Genomic DNA, 18,829 nt, shown 5'->3' with positions numbered 1-18,829 from the left:
TTTCCCGCCGCCTTATGGCACGCTATCAACGTCCTCTATGTTACGTTCATTAACCTGCCGGTAAAGTAGATACATCTATCAGCTGTGCTAGGGGGAAGTCGTTCTTATTGGTCGTCATACTCTCGGGAATGCTCGTGACCGAAGGTATCCACCTATCGATTGTTTTCTATGGTTTTCTCGTAGTGGGATAACCGTGTGATCCGTCAGTGAATAATCCTCCCTAATCCAGTTTTCTCGCCAAAACGGCCGGAGCCATACGCTTCGGTTGAATTTTCGTCCTCAGGATTTTTATAAAATCCGGGACACACGAGACTTCCTAACAAACATTTCGATCGAGAGTTATTGTAATTCAAGGGATTAGTGAACTCTTAGTCATTGAAAGTGCTGCTTGACGAGCAAAATGGGCTCGCTTTTTCGCAGCGAGGAGATGACCTTGTGTCAGCTCTTTTTACAGAGCGAAGCTGCTTATGCATGCGTTTCTGAACTGGGAGAACTTGGTCTCGTGCAGTTTCGTGACGTAAGTAGCGAAAATTCATCGACAAACATATTTTTTCAGAAATTGGGCATGAGTCAACACCCTTCAATCCTAGGTTTCATTCGTCCTCAGAATTTGTGTCACATATCGTGATCCTGCCACTGATTATCAATATTCTTGAACAAATTAATTATTTTGGTGTTTTTTTGAGGAACTCACAGCGAGTTTTTTTGGGTTAATCTGAAGGGATTGAAAATTGTGAAAATGGCGAATCCTTGAATCTTTGCTTTCAATGTCTGACGACCATTCTGTCACATGACTTGACCGCTCCGTACATTTACTTCATTTTGAGATACATTTCACACATTTACCATCACTTTAAGTGAACAAATACTGAAGATTGGGGAATCAAAGTTATAAAAAATTCTCCAATGCAAGTTTTTTATTCGTCTGCAAGTAAATTGTAAAAGATGATTTGTTAATCCCATGAAATCCATTTGGAATAAGAAATTAAATTTGGTTCCCAATATCTTGGAGATTTTCAATGGAATTCAGATACTTATTCCAAACTCAACTGATTTCCCGACGACCCTTCGTTTTCGAACATTCAGATCCTCACTTTTAAAATAAAAATTCCAGTTGAACCCCGACGTTAACGCTTTCCAACGTAAATTCGTAAACGAAGTACGCCGTTGCGATGAGATGGAACGAAAGCTTCGTTACCTCGAGAAAGAAATCAAGAAGGACGGCATCCCGATGCTGGACACAGGAGAGAACCCTGAGGCGCCCCAGCCCCGAGAGATGATCGACCTGGAGGCGACATTCGAGAAACTCGAGAACGAATTGCGCGAGGTCAATCAGAATGCTGAGGCACTCAAGCGTAATTTCTTAGAGTTGACTGAATTGAAACATATTTTGAGAAAGACACAGGTTTTCTTCGACGAGGTAAGCAATTAAATACTTCATTCAACTGATCGATTATGTGACGACAATTATTAATCACAATGAATTAAATTAATAAGAATTATAACGTTTTAATTTGAAGTTGAAACCAACAGGACAAGTGTGAAAAATCCATGGCTTTTATTAATGAAAATATGTTTCCAATTAATAATTAATAAATATCGACTGATAATCGTAGCACTGCGGATCCCAATAACCTAGCGTTCGTGGAAATGAAGAAATTTCAATCGATAATCATATCAACCGCCGCTGAGAGCTGTGAATGAAACTAGATTTTTCAATTATATTATCTCATTGGATGTAAAGTACGTGCATGCAAATATCATAAATTATTAGCAACAAAATGCCTGATTTAATCAATTATCATTGCTGAGGATTTTGTCACGCGTTCGATTATTAAACCTGCACTTACGAATTGGCTTGAGAAAATTTTCGTCTCCATTGGAATTGAAATTGTACAGCGCATTTATCCAATAATTCAAGGTGGTACATGTAAATACTCGAGAGAGCTGTTTTGTCCAGTTCGTCACGTGTTAATAATTAATAATTGAGTGATTTTAGGGATTTAAATGTGTTAGTGTTGCCAACTAACAATAAAGCTGCAGAATTACTGCAACGAACACAAGTCACTCGCTGTGCCCTGTCTCCCCTTGTTTAATTAATTTTTTTCTCACTCAAATGAGAATCTTTCGAGAGTCAGATGTAAGTAAATATACTTGACAGCTTCAAGATTTTGTGGAATTCGACTGTTACTTTTGCTTTTATAAATGTTTAGAGCTTTCTCCAACGTTTTTTTTTGTTCGTTGAGTGAGATCTTCCTGTCTCAGGAAATTTCTATTAGATTTTTTTTTTCATTCATTGTCGATCGTTGGTTATCAACATCAAGGGCATATTCAATACATGGATGATAAGGTGCACCTCAGTGACTGGATCTCGTCTTCAGTTATTGGCTTTATCACTTAATAATGGAAAATTGAATGAATGCGTCATTTGTGACGATCAAGTGATATATCTGTGTAAATATAACTCTTGAGTAGGCTTATTTTTTTGGGGGGACGATAAGAAAATATTGATTTATTATTATGATTTCATTGCTGCATTCACGAATTGAATTTCTCCGGAGAAGTATGAATTATGTCCATAAATTGATTTCAAACAATTGCAGAATTTCTAAGTATTCAATAAAATCAAGTCTTCAATTCACCAGGATAGAAAGCATCATTGATCTTTTGATGTTTAGACTTCATGGCATTACTGAATTATGATGAAGTAACGACATGAAAATTATTAATCATTTCCATGAAATAAGACCCAAATGTTGCATGCTAATTATTATTTACTCATCTATATGCTTACCCTCTTATGTCTGTATATTTGGTTCTCTTCTCTCTAATATAAATTGTCAGATGAGATCAAAACTTATTAACTAAGTAAATAATATTAACTATGGAAATTATTCACATTCATATAAAAGTATAAATCTTTCATTACCCAGCTTTAATTTCATTCATAGGAAGGGATGGAACAGTATCAATTGACTGGTATTAAATTTTAGAGTCATTATAGCACTGGTAAAAGATACAATTCATTTTACAATTAATTATCCCCGTCAAATAACTTCATAAACTTGCATGCTAATAGAACCTTTATTTCCAGCTATAATTTTTTTTTGTAGTTATCGATGTAATTAACCCTTTCAGCCCCTCTAGTAGCTAATTTCACCCTCTGCAGCCCTGGTACATAATTGCACCAAGATAATTGTGTAATTCTTCTCACATGGGAGGTTGAAGCTGATGAGTTAGAATTTTCCCCTTGAATCAACTTGTTAAAATAAAAAGGAAAATTCGGTCGAATTTTCCTAGTGATTCTGGGGGGAGACAGGGCGAACCGAGAGGGTGACATGTGTTTGTTGCCAGGCTGAGCATGGAGGTGTCGTGTCGCAGATGGCAGACCCAAGCCGCGAGGAAGAACAAGTCACTCTATTGGGTGAAGAGGGCCTCCGCGCTGGCGGCCAGGCTCTCAAACTCGGGTAATTAATTGTGGCGTTCATCTTCACGCTGTGCAGAGTCCAATGACCCTTTATACTCATGAATTATCGAGGCAATGGAAGACATTTATTTTTTAATTAATGGACCAACAGTTGATCGAAAGGACAGAACAAATCAACTCTATTGGATTCTATTGAAAATTGAGTTTAATAAACAGTTGTCAAGGTTTTTTTTCTGGAGAATGAACTTTTCAACACAAAAATTACTATTGCGATTTTGTCTCTCTACATAGTTGACATAATTGCAAGATTCGAAAGGTTGGCCACAACATTCTGATTTGATAATTGGAAAATTGCTGTGGATTGTCTTGTAGAATTTTTTTATTAGCAAAAGACTTGCAGAGAATTCGATTTTCAACGAATCATATCTGGTGGAATTTTAACCCCGACCAATCTAGATAATTATAACTAAATAATTTGAAAGCTTAAAAGTACACTTTTACTTTTATATTCTCGGAGAGTGTTCAATTGCCCCTGAAATTCCTGAGTTCATCAAAAGTCCAAAATATTCTTTTTCATCAGATCTCCAGGCGTTTTATCCGAATAATTGAAACTCCACAATCAATAGAGAAATTGATTGGTTCTGGTCTTCAATATGTCTCCCCTCATGGCTGCATTCGCACGTAATGCAGTTGTGTCGTATTAAAACCCGTTATTTATGGTCATTGGACTCTGCAGAGTGTCAAAAAAAAATCCACCCAGACCGAGTATCACATGCACTGCAAGCATGTAGAACCGTTGAACCACTCGTTTTCCCATTCTGCACATTATGAATAAAAACGCACAGAATGTGTTCTCGGTTACAGCACGATCAGGTTTTTCTTAGCAATCAGGCAAATAGATCGAATCAATCGATGCCCAAAAATAAATCATACTGATCGAGCATTAATTCGCTGCGCTGCAAGAATAGCTCCATTAGCTCTAGATTTTTATATTCACTCTTAATTGTGGAAATCTGCCAAAATGCACAGAGACTAGCTTAATTAGGTAATGTCCACTTTGGAGCCATCACTGTGTTTAATGGTTGCAGCACCTGTACACAGCAGCAGCAGACATAGGAGCACACTATAGGAATCCCCTCAGGCAAGCTGTTATCAACCGTTATTTGAGTTTGCCAATTTTTTATACGTTTTCACTATTTTTTTGCTCTCAGTGTTCGCCTGTGCTCAAACTTTGCGAATAAAATGTAAACTCAAAGACAAAATGTGAATCAAAGACAAACAAGACTGTTAGCTTTAAATATATACGATGAATAACAATTATCGTTTTCAAGAGGTTTACGGAGTCAGAGCAGTTGTTGAAATGGACGAAAAATTTGCATTGTTAATTCTTAACTAGAGGCGCAGGAAAAAAATTGAAAATTTAGTTAATGGTACATTTCCGGATGAATTCCGTGAGCATATTTTCCCGTAGTGATTTTCTTTTTTTCCGGTTCGAGGAATGGCCCGTGCCAATCCCCGGACGAGGAAAAGTGAAGAGCAGTATGGAAACAAAATGTATTCACTTTCGTAGGAAAAATCGTGATTCATTAAAATACTAAATAAATTAATAACGTAAAGTCGCCCGAGGCCTCTTGAATCTCGAGATCAGTGACAATTAATAATTGCGTACATCTGTAATTTGTATTTAATCACAGAATGCGTTTAAAGGAAAATTCAAATTTTCTGCAATTCTTGAGAATAATTCCTGAAATACATATATGGTTCACAATATATAACAGTTGATACAGTTTGACTTGACGAAAAATAAAACAAAAGGAATTGATTTCAAGCTGTATCGAAAAAATGAGTAATTACCGTTGAACCCAATTGGCAAATTGATAAAATTGAAAAATAATAGAGAAAAATGAATAGCCGCTTCTTTAGATGCATTTAATTTCTGTAATTACGAGCCTCGTAACAATACGATGAGCTACATTATCCGACAACAATACGATAATTTGTCGTTTGAGTTAATTTATCTAGCCATGTCGTGTGAATAACAAATAAATGATGATGGTGTGGCCATGGGTATGTATATCAAGTGAACTCTAATTAACATAGCATTCCCTGCCGTACCTGTGCCTCTTCTTTATGTTCATTCCTCAATAATTCACCAAGCCACTGAGACATGTTATGAATTATTGATGAATCAATAGCTGTCATGCCGAGCATTTGCACCCATTGCCTGTACCTAGCCGCTTCTCTACCACAAAATTGTGTATTTTATCGTCTGCATTATCTGTTCATCAACATCAATTGTCATTCCCAATCGTTACAAAAAGAAAAACAAATTCTCGAGAGTCATTGAGACTGAATGGAAATACGGGACCGTATACTCGATTAATTAATCCTTCGAGATCAGATCTCCATTTACTACTAGTTAGATAGGCCAATGGATTTTTAGTCAGTTACCTTGTTGAACATTACTTTTTAATCCAATTTCAGATCCTTTCTGTTATAAATAGGAATTGTCATTCTTCTGACAATTCCTATTTAGCGCAAAATGTGTGATGATCATTATTTTATCCTCAAACAATACTACTCGTACTATCTGGAGTGAAGTATTGTTATTGACGATGAATTAAATACACACATGCACGTTAACAGCAAAACGCCAGACTCATGCAACGAAACATCGAGTGGCGTGTTATATTTAATTGGCAGTCTTCTTAATTATTTTTTTCAATATTTATCTAATATGAGAGATTCTATATTTTTTTCGATTTTTTTTTCTTGAGCATTGTGGTCCCGTGTCTAGTGTGCTAATGTGGTTGTGTCTTGTCTGTTGTGTCGTCAGCAAGAGCACGCAGGCTTGAACCCCACCGAGTCCATGACACGCGCGTTGATTAGTGATGATAATATCGCCCGCCAGTCCGCCCTTGGTCCTGTCCAGTTGGGGTACGTACCTAGTGTCACCATCCTTGACTAGATAACGCCTTAATCCCATTCATTAATTTATTTATTATTTTTACCGATTATTTATCCGATGCTTTACCCATCGACTAATATCAGCAGATATATTAAAATTTTTTTTTCAAAATTTGTTACGCGATGTTTCAAAGATTTCACGGAATTGTTGATGATACTTTGGGGTGATTTTTCAGGGCTACTGTCGACTCACCTGTTAAACTTCTAAGTACTTCCCTTAATATTGCTTGAAATATTCATCTTTTTCTTTGACAGTTGAATTGTAGAATTATGTTATCTTCATTTTTCCAGTCTTTTCTTAATCTGTTGTAGAGTTTAAATGGGTCCTGGAGTATAGAAAGTTATTTTTCTCACTTTGGAGGCCTGTTGCAGGAAGTTTACATGTTCAGTTATAAATTTCAGTTCAATTTCTCCTATACCTTTTGGTGGAATCTTTGGAATGCGTTGAGTAGAACTGATAAAAATCGCACGGATATATTCAAATATGCTGTATCCATTTCCTGTTTCTGTCTAATTGTCCACGTAAATGAAACAAGAAACCTGAGCTTATTACTACGGGGATTATCACTCTTAAACTTCACAATTTTACAGTTCACACTCACATCCAACGGAATGAGAAACAAATTCATAAAGATGAATATTGTAACGTCTAATGCATTAATGAAGTCACATGTTTGCATCCCATTGACGTACCGTAGTGTAATAATGTTATCCTCTAGAACAGAATTAAAATATTAATTATCGAAAGATCGAAGGGAACAATCGTCACCTTTTCAATCGTCTTACTACAGAGAAATGCTCCCAGTAAGTGTTTTTAATTGGTTCTATTTTGTTTTGGTTTGCTGTTTGATTGTCGGGGATTCCCTGCTGTCTTTTTGAAGCATTTGTTCGCCCTGGGGTTTTGTTCTTTTTTTTTACTTTCAATAAAACCTATAGGTCTATCCAGGTATGTAAAATCACCATGGCTGCAGGAATCATCATTCACGAGATAAAGTTTTTCAAAAAAAGTCGTTACTGAAGGCCAGACATGGCCCATCGATACAGATTGAAAAAAAAAACACCAGTGGATTTTGTTGAGGCAGTAGCGTAGGGCAGACGGAGTGTGTACGAATAATTTAGATGTGCAGATTTTTGTTCAATTAACAATCATGGTTAAACACCCAATGACGATTAGCGTAGCACCTGACCCGAAATCATCAAGTCTTACTATTATTTTCTAAAATCCAAGCCGATTCACTTGTGATACTACTGCGCAGCCTATTGGGCTGTTCATTTTAGAAAATGAGAGTTGGACTGTTAATAAACAACAATGAAGCTTCAATATTTTTTTTACCAACATTAGTTTTGTGGCTGGAGTGATTCTACGCGAGCGCATCCCAGCATTCGAGCGGATGCTATGGCGCGCCTGCAGAGGCAATGTCTTCCTTCGTCAGGCGGAGATCGAGTCAGCGCTGGAGGATCCATCAACATCCGATCAAGTATTCAAATCCGTTTTCATCATTTTCTTCCAAGGAGATCAACTCAAGACCCGAGTTAAGAAGATCTGCGAGGGATTCAGAGCGACTTTGTATCCATGCCCAGAGGCTCCAGCTGATCGTAGGGAAATGGCCATGGGTGTCATGACCAGAATCGAGGATCTTAACACTGTTCTAGGACAGACCCAGGACCATCGCCACAGGGTGCTGGTTGCTGCAGCCAAGAATATCAAGAACTGGTTTATCAAGGTCAGGAAGATCAAGGCTATTTATCACACTCTGAATCTCTTCAATCTCGACGTTACTCAGAAATGTCTCATCGCTGAGTGCTGGGTGCCAGTTCTTGATATTGAAGGCATTCAGCTTGCCCTGCGGCGGGGCACAGAGCGGAGTGGTAGCTCGGTTCCTCCTATTCTAAATCGAATGGAGACATTTGAAGATCCACCGACTTACAATCGCACCAATAAATTCACCAAGGGTTTCCAGGTGTTGATTGACGCTTATGGAATAGCTTCGTACAGAGAAATGAATCCAGCTCCATATACTATTATCACCTTTCCATTCCTCTTTTCTATTATGTTTGGGGACACAGGACACGGATTGCTTATGTTCCTCTTTGCAGCCTGGATGATCCTCAAGGAGAAACCTCTCATGGCCCAAAAGATTGACAATGAGATTTGGAACATTTTCTTCGGTGGTAGGTACATCATATTTCTGATGGGAATGTTTTCGATGTATACTGGACTCATCTACAACGATATGTTCTCCAAGTCTCTGAATATATTCGGATCTTATTGGCAAAACAATCAGACGTGGACCGAAATTCACGGATCGAAAGCCATCATGTTAGATCCAGCTACGAATGCCTACACCGGGGTTCCTTATCCCATCGGGGTCGATCCAGTCTGGCAACTTGCACAGAACAAAATCATCTTCTTAAATTCGTATAAAATGAAAATTTCCATTATTATTGGCGTCATTCACATGCTGTTTGGAGTTCTCGTTGGTCTGTGGAATCATTTATACTTCAAGAGAAGGATGAACATCATCTGTGAGTTCATTCCTCAGATAATCTTTCTCGTATTTTTATTCATGTACATGGCCCTCTTGATGTTCATCAAGTGGGTGAAGTATGGACCTGATAAAATTGAGGAACTTGGACCTTTCTGCGCACCTTCGGTTCTCATCACTTTTATTAACATGGTTCTCCTCAAGGATGGATCACCACCATCAGTCTGCAAGACTGAGTACATGTACGCAGGACAGAGCGGCTTTCAGAAATTCTTGTTGGTTATCGCGCTTCTTTGCATCCCGTGGATGCTTCTGGCTAAACCGATCATGATCATGAAGGAGAGGAGGAAGCATCATTATCAGTTAAACAATCATGGAACTGAGAATGGTGATGTTGAGGGAGGGGTGGGAGCCCTTCAGCAGAACCAAGGAGTACCTCAGAAGGAAGAGGAGGAGGAGGAGATGAGCGAGATATTTATTCATCAGGGAATTCATACTATTGAGTATATTCTTGGGTCTGTGTCACATACTGCCTCGTATTTGAGACTCTGGGCCCTTTCCCTTGCTCATGCTCGTAAGTTAAAATTTTATTACTAGGTTTATTATTTATTTATTAGTAATAGGCTTCGGAAAGTTTAAATTTTCAAAGGAATATATATATTTTTTTCAACAAAAGTATTATCAATTATTGGATAGATATCTTTGGTGCAGTGGAGGTGTCGAAAAATAGAGTTTGGAATTAAATTGTTGTTTTTGTTTTGTATTAACAGAATTGAGTGAGGTCTTGTGGGCCATGGTCATGAGGAATGGTCTAGCTCAGGAGAACTGGTACGGAGGTATCATGCTGTGGGTTGTTTTCGCGGTGTGGGCAGTTCTCACTGTGGGAATCCTCGTACTCATGGAAGGGCTCTCAGCATTTCTTCATACACTTCGTCTCCACTGGTAAAAATTTATCGACAATATTAATTATTTAAACTCGCAAGGACCAGCAGGATTCACACCGAAACGAAATAAAAATAATTTGTGTTTTCTGTCATTACAGGGTGGAGTTCCAGAGCAAATTCTACTCTGGTTTGGGCTACGGTTTCACTCCGTTCTCCTTCGAAATCATTTTGGATACAGCACAAAATACTGTTGAAGTGGACTAAACTTCCAATGACATAATAAAAACATTTTAATCCGAGTTTTGCTGGTAGAATTGATGTAATGGAGTGTTTCGAACTCAGTAAAATAATTTCCTCGATTTTCTTGTTAGAGAAAAAATTACTTCTGTTTCTGTAATGTTCCGCAGGTGAACTTAAGAGATGATGGCTAATTAAAGAGACATATGACGCTGTAAAAATATATCGACATTAAATTCTTTGAGAGCCGATAACTCCTGTAGATCTGATGTTCCTTATCTAATAAGCATTTTAATCTATTTATGCATGTGTTGAACAAACATTAATGGCAACATGTACGTTATCGCGTTGATTGAATAAACTCTGAGAGAGCAATGGAACTTGTATTCCACTCTTTATTTTCCTAAATCACATTTTTTCAGGGCTCGAAGCTAATTCAGATTATTTACGATACGATTTCCTCGTCACTAAGTTGATTAAAAAAATTATTGATGATAATTTTTTGCATCAAAATTTTCGTCTTCTGGATCCTATGGATAATTACATGAGGTTTTCCATTCAGATAATTGCAACAGTCATAATGAACTTACAGGAGATATTTAAAATTATGGTAACATTATTTGCGAATTTACATTAATTCCTTGGATTTCGTCTTGAGGTTATCATATTGACTGATGCATTGGGGGAAAGGAGTTCAGAAAAAAATCGATTGATTCATGAGAAGGTACGTAAGTAGACAATGACAGATAGTATTAATTGCTCGATTTCACTTATTTATTATTCATGTTTGTCCTGTTATGTTCGATCTTTTCAATAAATTTATTAAACAAGTAGAATTATAATACATTATTAAATACACATAAAATTCTATTGAAAAGTAGATTTGCAATGTTTAATAACGAAATTATTATCAAACGTCTAGACAATTGGAATCAAATGGCTCCAAAAAATATTCACAGTGTTTTCACATTTTTTAACGAACAAATTTTTCAATAAATAGTCAAGTGATTGGAGTAAATTCTCTCATCTTAATAGAAACACGATTCCCTCGCATTTTTAAATAAAAAAAAGCACAAGTTTATCGACTTATTGTCGTACTCCAATCGATTCCACATGTGCGGTGGTGACATCGCCCCCACCCACTCGAATTCCACCCCCACTTCGTCCCAAACTCGGTCGACTGCTGCGCGGCTCCCGCTCCAGTCGCTCGTTAGCCTCGAAATCGACCGGTTCGCTTTTTCGTCGAAATACAAAAAAAAACATCCGAGTTTATTCATATCAACTCTTTTTCGCTCTCTTCCTTCTCCGCGGTACGTTATCAACAATAATGGCGGCTAAAAACCAAGTCTGCATCATCGGATCTGGGAATTGGTGAGTGATGAGCGATTATTACGAGGGAATAAATTTTTTACGATTGTTTTGGAGCTTGGAGGGAAATACGTCTCTTTGTTATTTTGGAGCCAGGATTTTCGTCTGGGGGTGGAGTACAGTGCACTGCGCGATTGGGGGAGGCATGTGGAGTACAGTCCCAGTGGAAAATCACTAGCTAGTAGAAAATACCAGCTTTCGCGATTTTGGATTCACGTGGACGGAGGGTAAAATGTCCCTGACCTTTCCACTTTAATTCTGTATGTGGGTTTGGAAACTCAAGGCCCTTCCTGACACATGCAGACCCACCAAATTCATTATGATTGGGACACTTTGGGCCCCGATTGCAGGGAATTTATCGAACTTGTCGGATTGATAATTCTCGGTGTTTTGAGGGAAACTTGTTTCACAAGTTATTATGTAAGATTCCGATTTTATTTTTAAAGGGGAACGATGTGGAGTTGAAAGATTGTTGGTAAATTTAGATCGTATTGTGGAGATTATTTATGGGTTCTTACGATGGATGTCTTTATCAGCTGACATCCGATTATTAAGACGGATGGGGCCTTTTGATGATAATTTAATTTATTTCGATGATTACGACAGGTCTGGTTGGGTAGAAATTGTCAAAATACTCTCCAGCGAGAGGTATGAGAAGTTTTGACAGTGCATTTGGATAACAAGGGTCACGTTTTCTGGGAAGTCTTCTATGGGGAAACAAAAATGCTTAAAAAAGTAGTTTGTTTATTGAATTCAAAAATTTTTTAGCTTGTCAAATGAGTTCGTAGTCAACAACAACGAAATGTTCAGCACAAGGGGTGGATAATTCCTGAAACGATGTCTATTCTGTATGAAAATATCCCATGTAGTGAAAATTGATCGTTATAAGTTATTTTATCTTTGAGTTACAAAATTGCTATCATTTACTGTTATTATCTGATTAAAAGATTTACTTGTTGCGGGATTGTTAGATCGTTGAAACGAAAGATTACAATATTCGGAAAATCGAATTACAAAATATAGGGCTGGAGATGATATTTGGATCTACAAAAAATTATATTTGATACTTTGCTGGCGAATTTGAAATAGGGAAGGGGTGGAAATGAAGCAATATCAGGTTTCCCAATTCACATCAACGAAGTCGCCTCATACGAATGTCACAGACAGAATTATTTATTCACCCATTATCTGTGAAACTGAAGAGGGTGAGGAGAATATGATATGTCCAACTTCGCCAGACTAATATTATCTAACGGCACAAGTTGCCGGAATGTAGGATTTGTACAGATATTGAAACTTGAAAAAAATTCTTGGAGTCATAGGAAATTGTGTAAACATGACTGAAAAATATAAGTGATGATTATCCCTGCAAAATTAGTCGTTTGAAGTAGAATCGATGAAGACTTTCCCTTAAAGAAGGGAATATTGCAATTGAAAACCCTGAAAACATGAGTGAAAAAAGATTCAAAAGTCGCAACAAAAAACAAAATGACCATCTACCCATAAAAAAATTTAATGTTCACATTTTTATGACCAGGGGTTCGGCAATTGCGAAAATCATCGGGGCAAATACAGCGAAACTGGAAAATTTCGAGGACCGAGTGACCATGTACGTATACGAGGAAATAATAGATGGGAAAAAACTCACTGAAATTATCAACGAAACCCACGAGAACGTCAAGTACCTTCCGGGTCACAAACTCCCGGAAAATGTCGTAAGTAATCTTAATCCCTCGAAGCCAAGGAAAATCTCACCTATTCGTTCATTTGAGCTTGAAAATTGTCCTTGACTTCTGCTCACCTGTAAGACGACCGCAGTGTTACTCCATCGATCCTCACCGCCGTAACTCAATGCATCTATTTTAAAGCCCAGCAATTGCGAAGAAACTGACAAAGTTACTTTTTATTTTGCTTTATCTGAGAGAATTAAATTTAAATCGTGAGTTGTCCTATCACAGCAATTGATACGGTGATTTTTTATATGTTTTTCCATGACAGGTGTGAATATATCTTTTGCTACCTTTTCCGAGACATTTTAAAATCACTTGATAGCGTTATCTATCGAGGGAATCAGAGAGTCTGGGTGCCCTTTAAAAAAAATAAAGACAATCCTGAAATCAATGTCGTGTTATGTTATAAATAAAATTCATTTCATATTTTTCTATTTATGAATAATCAATACATCGTTGCCTGGTGGTAGGATTATATGGGCTGTTGACAGTGAAAGTCTGGGTTCAATTTTCTACTGAAAAAACATGATTTTTATTTTTTGCTGTCAAAAGTTCGGAGGACGAACTAATCAATGGTGAAAGTTCACTTAAACCATTCTGCGCTTTGCTATTCAATTCTATCACAAAAAATGATAAATAAAAATGAAGAGTATTTTTTTATAAGAACTTGAGTAATAATTGGTCCTTCGTAAAAATAATGAATTTATTTGATTCCATGAGAATACATTAGATTTTTTCATATCTGCAAAAAAAACATCAGGTTTGCATCTTGTTCCTTGCTCGCACAAAAACATTCCCATCTTACGTGCCAACGTGATAAGGAGAGAGCTGCAAAAAACTGAAATTTTCTCTCTGAGTTGTAAAGGAGAAGCGACATTGTTTACTGGTTTACCACGCTTTCCCACTGTCCCGGTTTGAAACTATCACAGTCGTATGAAATATTTGGTTTTTTATGGAAACAGTTGTTTTGCGTATCTCGGAATACGAATTGTGTAGTAGGGGACAGCTAGCAAGCTGATAAATCCATTCAAGAGAGACGTCTATAAAATATTGTGTCCTAATACGCCCTACACGTGTGCAATCACTGATAATGATCGAGTGATTTCATCACCTTGGAAAAATGTATATCTTGAAGATTGAAAAAAAATTATGTTGAAATAAACATGTTTAAATACGTAAATATTTTAAGAATCACGATAAAACGTAATACAGCTGCAAAAGTCGTGTTTTATATTTTTCCCTTAATTAGATGAAATCCTTGACAATATAGATAAATATTTTTAATATTTCCATGCTCGTAGACATTTCTCTTTAAGAGTTTCGAAATTTCCAAATCAATTTATTCACATGAAAAAATAAATCATTACAGGGATCAATTTTCGACCGAGTTCTTTCACCAATTAATTTTTATCCCAGTAGAAGTACAATTTAGTTGGTAATACATGTTTTTGGCTGTTGAAAATTAAAGGTAGCTGTACCAGACGTAGTGGAAGCAGCAGCAAATGCCGATATCCTAGTGTTCGTAGTTCCCCACCAATTTATACGTCGAATCTGCAGCACATTACTGGGAAAAATAAAGCCCACTGCCGTTGGTTTATCTCTCATCAAGGTAAAGATTACAAAAACTTCAATAACGCTCTCCAATGGTGCAAATCATTATTCCACGAATATATGTAATGTCCTCAGGGTTTTGACAAGAAAGAGGGAGGTGGGATCGAATTAATCTCCCACATAATAGCTGCAGAGCTCAAGATACCCATGGCTGTACTTATGGGCGCTAATTTAGCCTCCGAGGTCGCTGATGAGATGTTCTGTGAGACTACTATAGGTGAATAACCACTTTAATTCAAATGAATTTATTTGGTCAATTTATCAACATCGAATACAATCGCGAAGTGAATGTTTGAATGAACGAAAGTAATTAAAATTTAATCAGGTTTCGTTGATTGCTTCGTCATTACGATTAATCAAGGATGAAGAGGGGGTTTCATTTGCAATTGAATGTCCAAAGTGCAAAATCACTGGCTAATACTTTGAACCGTTCAGGTTGCAAGGACAAGGCCGTTGGTACTGTACTCCGAGATATGATTCAGACGTCATTCTTCCGAGTCGTTGTTGTTGATGACGTGGACTCGGTCGAGTGCTGCGGTGCTCTCAAGGTAATTCATGCATTTTTTTGCAGTAAATTGTGAGGATGGTGAATTGAATGTAAATGGCCAATTCTACTGTTGATGCGATAATTTTGAATCAGTCGCAATTTTGTAAGAATATTAACTCTCACCTATTCATTGTTCCATTGCTGTCCTTGATTTTTTAAACAATTTTTCATGTAAACAGAACATTTTACATTGATTATTGAATAAGAGCATAATTATTCACGTGAGATAATTTTTGACACGTAGTTCTCAATATTTTATAAAATAGTTTCTGATGATAGAGAGTTATTTTATATTTATACATTTCCGCAAAGAATTATTGAGAAAATGTATTTTTATTCGCCTTGGTTTGCATTTCAGAATATCGTAGCTTGTGGTGCTGGTTTTGTCGATGGTCTGGGTCTCGGCGATAACACCAAAGCTGCTGTCATTCGGCTCGGACTCATGGAAATGATTAAATTCGTCGATGTGTTCTTCCCAGGGGGTAAATTAAGTACTTTCTTCGAGAGTTGTGGAGTCGCTGATTTAATCACCACGTGCTATGGTGGAAGGAACAGGAAAGTTTCAGAGGCTTTCGTTAAGACAGGAAAGGTAAATATTTCTGGTTAAAATGACACGCAACTCCTGGGTCTATGAATTTTTAACATTCCTCCTAAGATTATCATTTTTTATTTATTTTTATTTATGCAGATGCAAAGTTCTTTCGGTGTTTCTTGTCAATGTCCAGTGTCCACGTGAAGAATGAATCATTGCAAGAGTCAATTCTTGATTATTCACAATGAAGAAATAAAATTATTCGATAATCTTTGTTAATTTTTTTTAGACAATCGAAGAATTGGAAAGGGATATGCTAAATGGCCAGAAGCTCCAGGGACCCTTCACCGCTGAGGAAGTTAACTATATGCTTAAGCTCAAGGACATGGAGAGCAGATTTCCACTATTCACAGCCATCCACAGAATCTGCGTAGGGGAACTAAAACCGGGTGATCTCATTGACTGCATTCGTAGCCATCCCGAACACATGTAAGCTCAAAAAAAATTAGAAAGAAAAGGTGTCGGATCAATCTGGTGGAAAGGGGGTATCTTTTCTCTGTAAAGTCTCAGCCTACTGTTGAAAGAGAAAAACTATTTCTTTTCTCTTCTGCTTGGTTTTAATTCTCGTCGAGCTGCATCGGCAATTTCATTGTTACTTTTAATGAATTTTAACTACTATTTTATATAGATTATGTATGTCAGGGAAATGTTTTCGGATGAAAATTCCCTTTTTCATTTTATTAATTCGTTGAGAGATCTTTTTAGTTGAGAAAATACTGATTTCACTCTTTAAAGTTGAGATAGAACACTCGTGATGATGAAATGAATATTTCTGGTTTGACTACATAAACAACAAGAAGATTTCATGTTTTTGCGCAATTGACGATCATAAATTCGACGAGATAATTTTAATCAATTTTTGTGTTGTCTGAAGAGCCATATCAATTGTTTCTGAAGAGAGAATTATCCTCCATTCTCTGGCGAAAAGAGGGAGATTTCTCTCTAGGTAGAATCTCAAACGGCAATGCCAAGAGAAAACATCTTCGTTCCTTGTCTGTTTGCTTTTAATTTTCGTCGAATTAACGCGATAATTTCCTAGTTACTTTTCATTATTTCTCGTTATTGTTTCTCCAATGAAAGTTGTGAATGTAAATATGTAACCTATGTCTGTAGATTATGTATATTCTGGAAATTTCGGTTTTTTTCTTTGTTTTAACCGATTGATCAAATTTTTCCATTGAGAAATCAAATGTTTTGATGGGTTAGATTGAGAGAGAAAAATCATTATAATGAAATCAATATTTCAAGTTTATTTAGTCAGCCTTGTAGATACAGAATTCTAGATTTTCTGGATCAATTCTCAAGATGTAGAGAGGAGGGAGAATATTTTTCCCGACGTAGAATCTCAAATTCGATGTTAGTGGAGGAAAAATTCTGCTTTAATGTTCTGCTTGCTTTTCATTTTCGTCGAATTGCATCGAAATTTTCTTTGTTAATTTTAATGAATTTTAACTATTGTTCCTCCTCTGGAAATTGTGATTGTAAATATGTACGTATGACTATACACTATGTATACTAGGGAACAATTTCTGCATGGAAATTCCTTTTCTTCTTTCAAGCAGTTGATCGATTTGTCAAGTTAACAAAAAATGAATTCACGCTTTAGAATTGAGAAAGAACAGTAATGATGATGAAATAAATAATTCACGTTTATTTAGACGTTCTTGTAGGCATTATCGACATTATACGATGAGAGAAGTCTAGATTTTTATCCAATTATCCGTGCAAAATTCCAATGGATCAATTCTATTTTAGTTAATTTCCATGTCGTCTTAGACGTCACCTTGATTATTCTTGGAAGTGAACATAGAATGTGAGACAAGGGTTAAGGGAATTGTTAAATGATCTGTTATTGATTGACGAATGTATCGGAGATAAATATATGAGTATATGGTCTGTTAAGAAATATCTGAAGATCCATCAAGAACATTTCCTCAATTACTGAAAGAAACTGTCGTGCACGTGTCCTTCCTCCTCTGCTTCTTCTACTCATTGTTCTCCATGACATTTATTCACATTTTTTTATTACATTTCATTCATATTTAGGTACGGCAACGAGAACATCCCACCCATGTGTCATCTCTGAGGATACGATAAAGTGAAGGAGATTTGTTAGGAGAGGAATCCAGAGAAGATATATTTTTGTTGTAACATATCCAACTAAAAACCTCCAAAGAGACCAGTATTTTTAAGAGATGAATTATTACACGTAGTAATAATTGAAAATTCACAGCGAAAAGTAACAAAAGGAAACTAAATTTACACGGAAAATAATGTGTTCATTTAAAATGAAAATCATACCGATTGTTAAACTGTTAAAAATGCTAATTTCCTGTTGTAAAATCGAAATGGAAGTTTTAAAATTGAAATTGATAGTAAATACCACCGAAAATTCTAAGGGAAAATGGTAGAAGTGTTTAAAAAATCAATGATGGGGAATTTTTAGATGTTCTCACTGTAAAATTAGTAAAACTCATGAATAATTGAATAATCCATGAATTCATGATAGATACGGCGTTATTAATTAGCTATTTGGTTAATTTAAAAAATTAGGATGAAACATTCCATGCTTTTACACATTAGTATTTGAAGAAAAATGTGTTCAAGTACTTGACAATTAGTTTAACCACAATGTTAATGAATTTTGTTCTGTTAACTCCATCATTTTACGAATATTCGGACAATATGTGACTTAGTTTAATAAGATGATAAACATCTTTATCAATTATGAGAAATGACCCCAATGCAGTTGTACCATTTCAACTAAGGCTAAGTTTGTGAAATTGGAACTGATAATTTATGAATTATCTACGTGAATCAAAGATCCTCGAACAGTTCTATCATTCCACTAATCATTAATCATTTCAGTAGAAGGACTTTCTGCCCTAATAAAAAATTTCCTTGGAAATTGAATGAAGAATAAAAATTTCAATGATTTTTATTGTTGATAGATCAATTAAATTCATTAAAACTCCTTTGC

General features: G+C 36.3%; 2 protein-coding genes across 5 annotated transcripts; both read left to right on the top strand.

Moving 5' to 3' along the window:
- The first annotated feature begins 162 nt into the window (after positions 1-162).
- On the top strand, positions 163-10,381 carry LOC135166191 (V-type proton ATPase 116 kDa subunit a 1). 3 transcript variants are annotated; one of them, XM_064128273.1, is made up of 6 exons: positions 163-517; positions 1,115-1,420; positions 6,264-6,364; positions 7,737-9,454; positions 9,651-9,822; positions 9,923-10,381. In XM_064128273.1, exons 1-6 carry the CDS (start codon positions 401-403, stop codon positions 10,026-10,028), a joined length of 2,520 nt encoding a protein of 839 aa, XP_063984343.1. In that variant the 5' UTR covers positions 163-400; the 3' UTR covers positions 10,029-10,381. The 3 variants fall into 3 exon arrangements, with proteins under 3 accessions (XP_063984343.1, XP_063984334.1, XP_063984351.1); XM_064128264.1 differs by lacking the exon at positions 6,264-6,364 and adding an exon at positions 3,355-3,467; XM_064128281.1 differs by lacking the exon at positions 6,264-6,364 and adding an exon at positions 3,382-3,467 and having other exon boundaries at positions 164-517.
- Positions 10,382-11,190: 809 nt separating this feature from the next.
- On the top strand, positions 11,191-18,799 carry LOC135166246 (glycerol-3-phosphate dehydrogenase [NAD(+)], cytoplasmic). 2 transcript variants are annotated; one of them, XR_010299643.1, is made up of 8 exons: positions 11,191-11,372; positions 12,907-13,084; positions 14,568-14,708; positions 14,786-14,927; positions 15,146-15,258; positions 15,616-15,846; positions 16,079-17,509; positions 17,554-17,755. XR_010299643.1 is itself a non-coding variant. In XM_064128335.1 (8 exons), exons 1-8 carry the CDS (start codon positions 11,329-11,331, stop codon positions 17,933-17,935), a joined length of 1,089 nt encoding a protein of 362 aa, XP_063984405.1. In that variant the 5' UTR covers positions 11,191-11,328; the 3' UTR covers positions 17,936-18,799. The 2 variants fall into 2 exon arrangements, 1 of the variants encoding a protein (XP_063984405.1); XM_064128335.1 differs by lacking the exon at positions 17,554-17,755 and adding an exon at positions 17,896-18,799 and having other exon boundaries at positions 16,079-16,278.
- The last annotated feature ends 30 nt before the right edge of the window (positions 18,800-18,829 follow it).

Source organism: Diachasmimorpha longicaudata, chromosome 1 (genome assembly GCF_034640455.1).
Source record: "Diachasmimorpha longicaudata isolate KC_UGA_2023 chromosome 1, iyDiaLong2, whole genome shotgun sequence".
NCBI classification, from domain to species: Eukaryota; Metazoa; Arthropoda; class Insecta; order Hymenoptera; family Braconidae; genus Diachasmimorpha; species Diachasmimorpha longicaudata.
Note: the sequence above shows the minus strand (reverse complement) of the source record. Positions and strands in the feature narration are given on the sequence as shown.

What these genes read in the sequence shown, in the direction of transcription:
- LOC135166246 (XM_064128335.1), top strand. Translation starts at nt 11,329, where the DNA reads ATGGCGGCTAAAAACCAAGTCTGCATCATCGGATCTGGGAATTG. An exon ending in AGTGCTGCGGTGCTCTCAAG is followed by an intron (nt 15,259 to 15,615) that starts GTAATTCATGCA and finishes TTTGCATTTCAG; the next exon opens with AATATCGTAGCTTGTGGTGC. An exon ending in CGTAGCCATCCCGAACACAT is followed by an intron (nt 16,279 to 17,895) that starts GTAAGCTCAAAA and finishes ATTCATATTTAG; the next exon opens with GTACGGCAACGAGAACATCC.
- LOC135166191 (XM_064128264.1), top strand. Translation starts at nt 401, where the DNA reads ATGGGCTCGCTTTTTCGCAGCGAGGAGATGACCTTGTGTCAGCTCTTT. An exon ending in GTCTCGTGCAGTTTCGTGAC is followed by an intron (nt 518 to 1,114) that starts GTAAGTAGCGAA and finishes TAAAAATTCCAG; the next exon opens with TTGAACCCCGACGTTAACGC. An exon ending in CATACACTTCGTCTCCACTG is followed by an intron (nt 9,823 to 9,922) that starts GTAAAAATTTAT and finishes CTGTCATTACAG; the next exon opens with GGTGGAGTTCCAGAGCAAAT.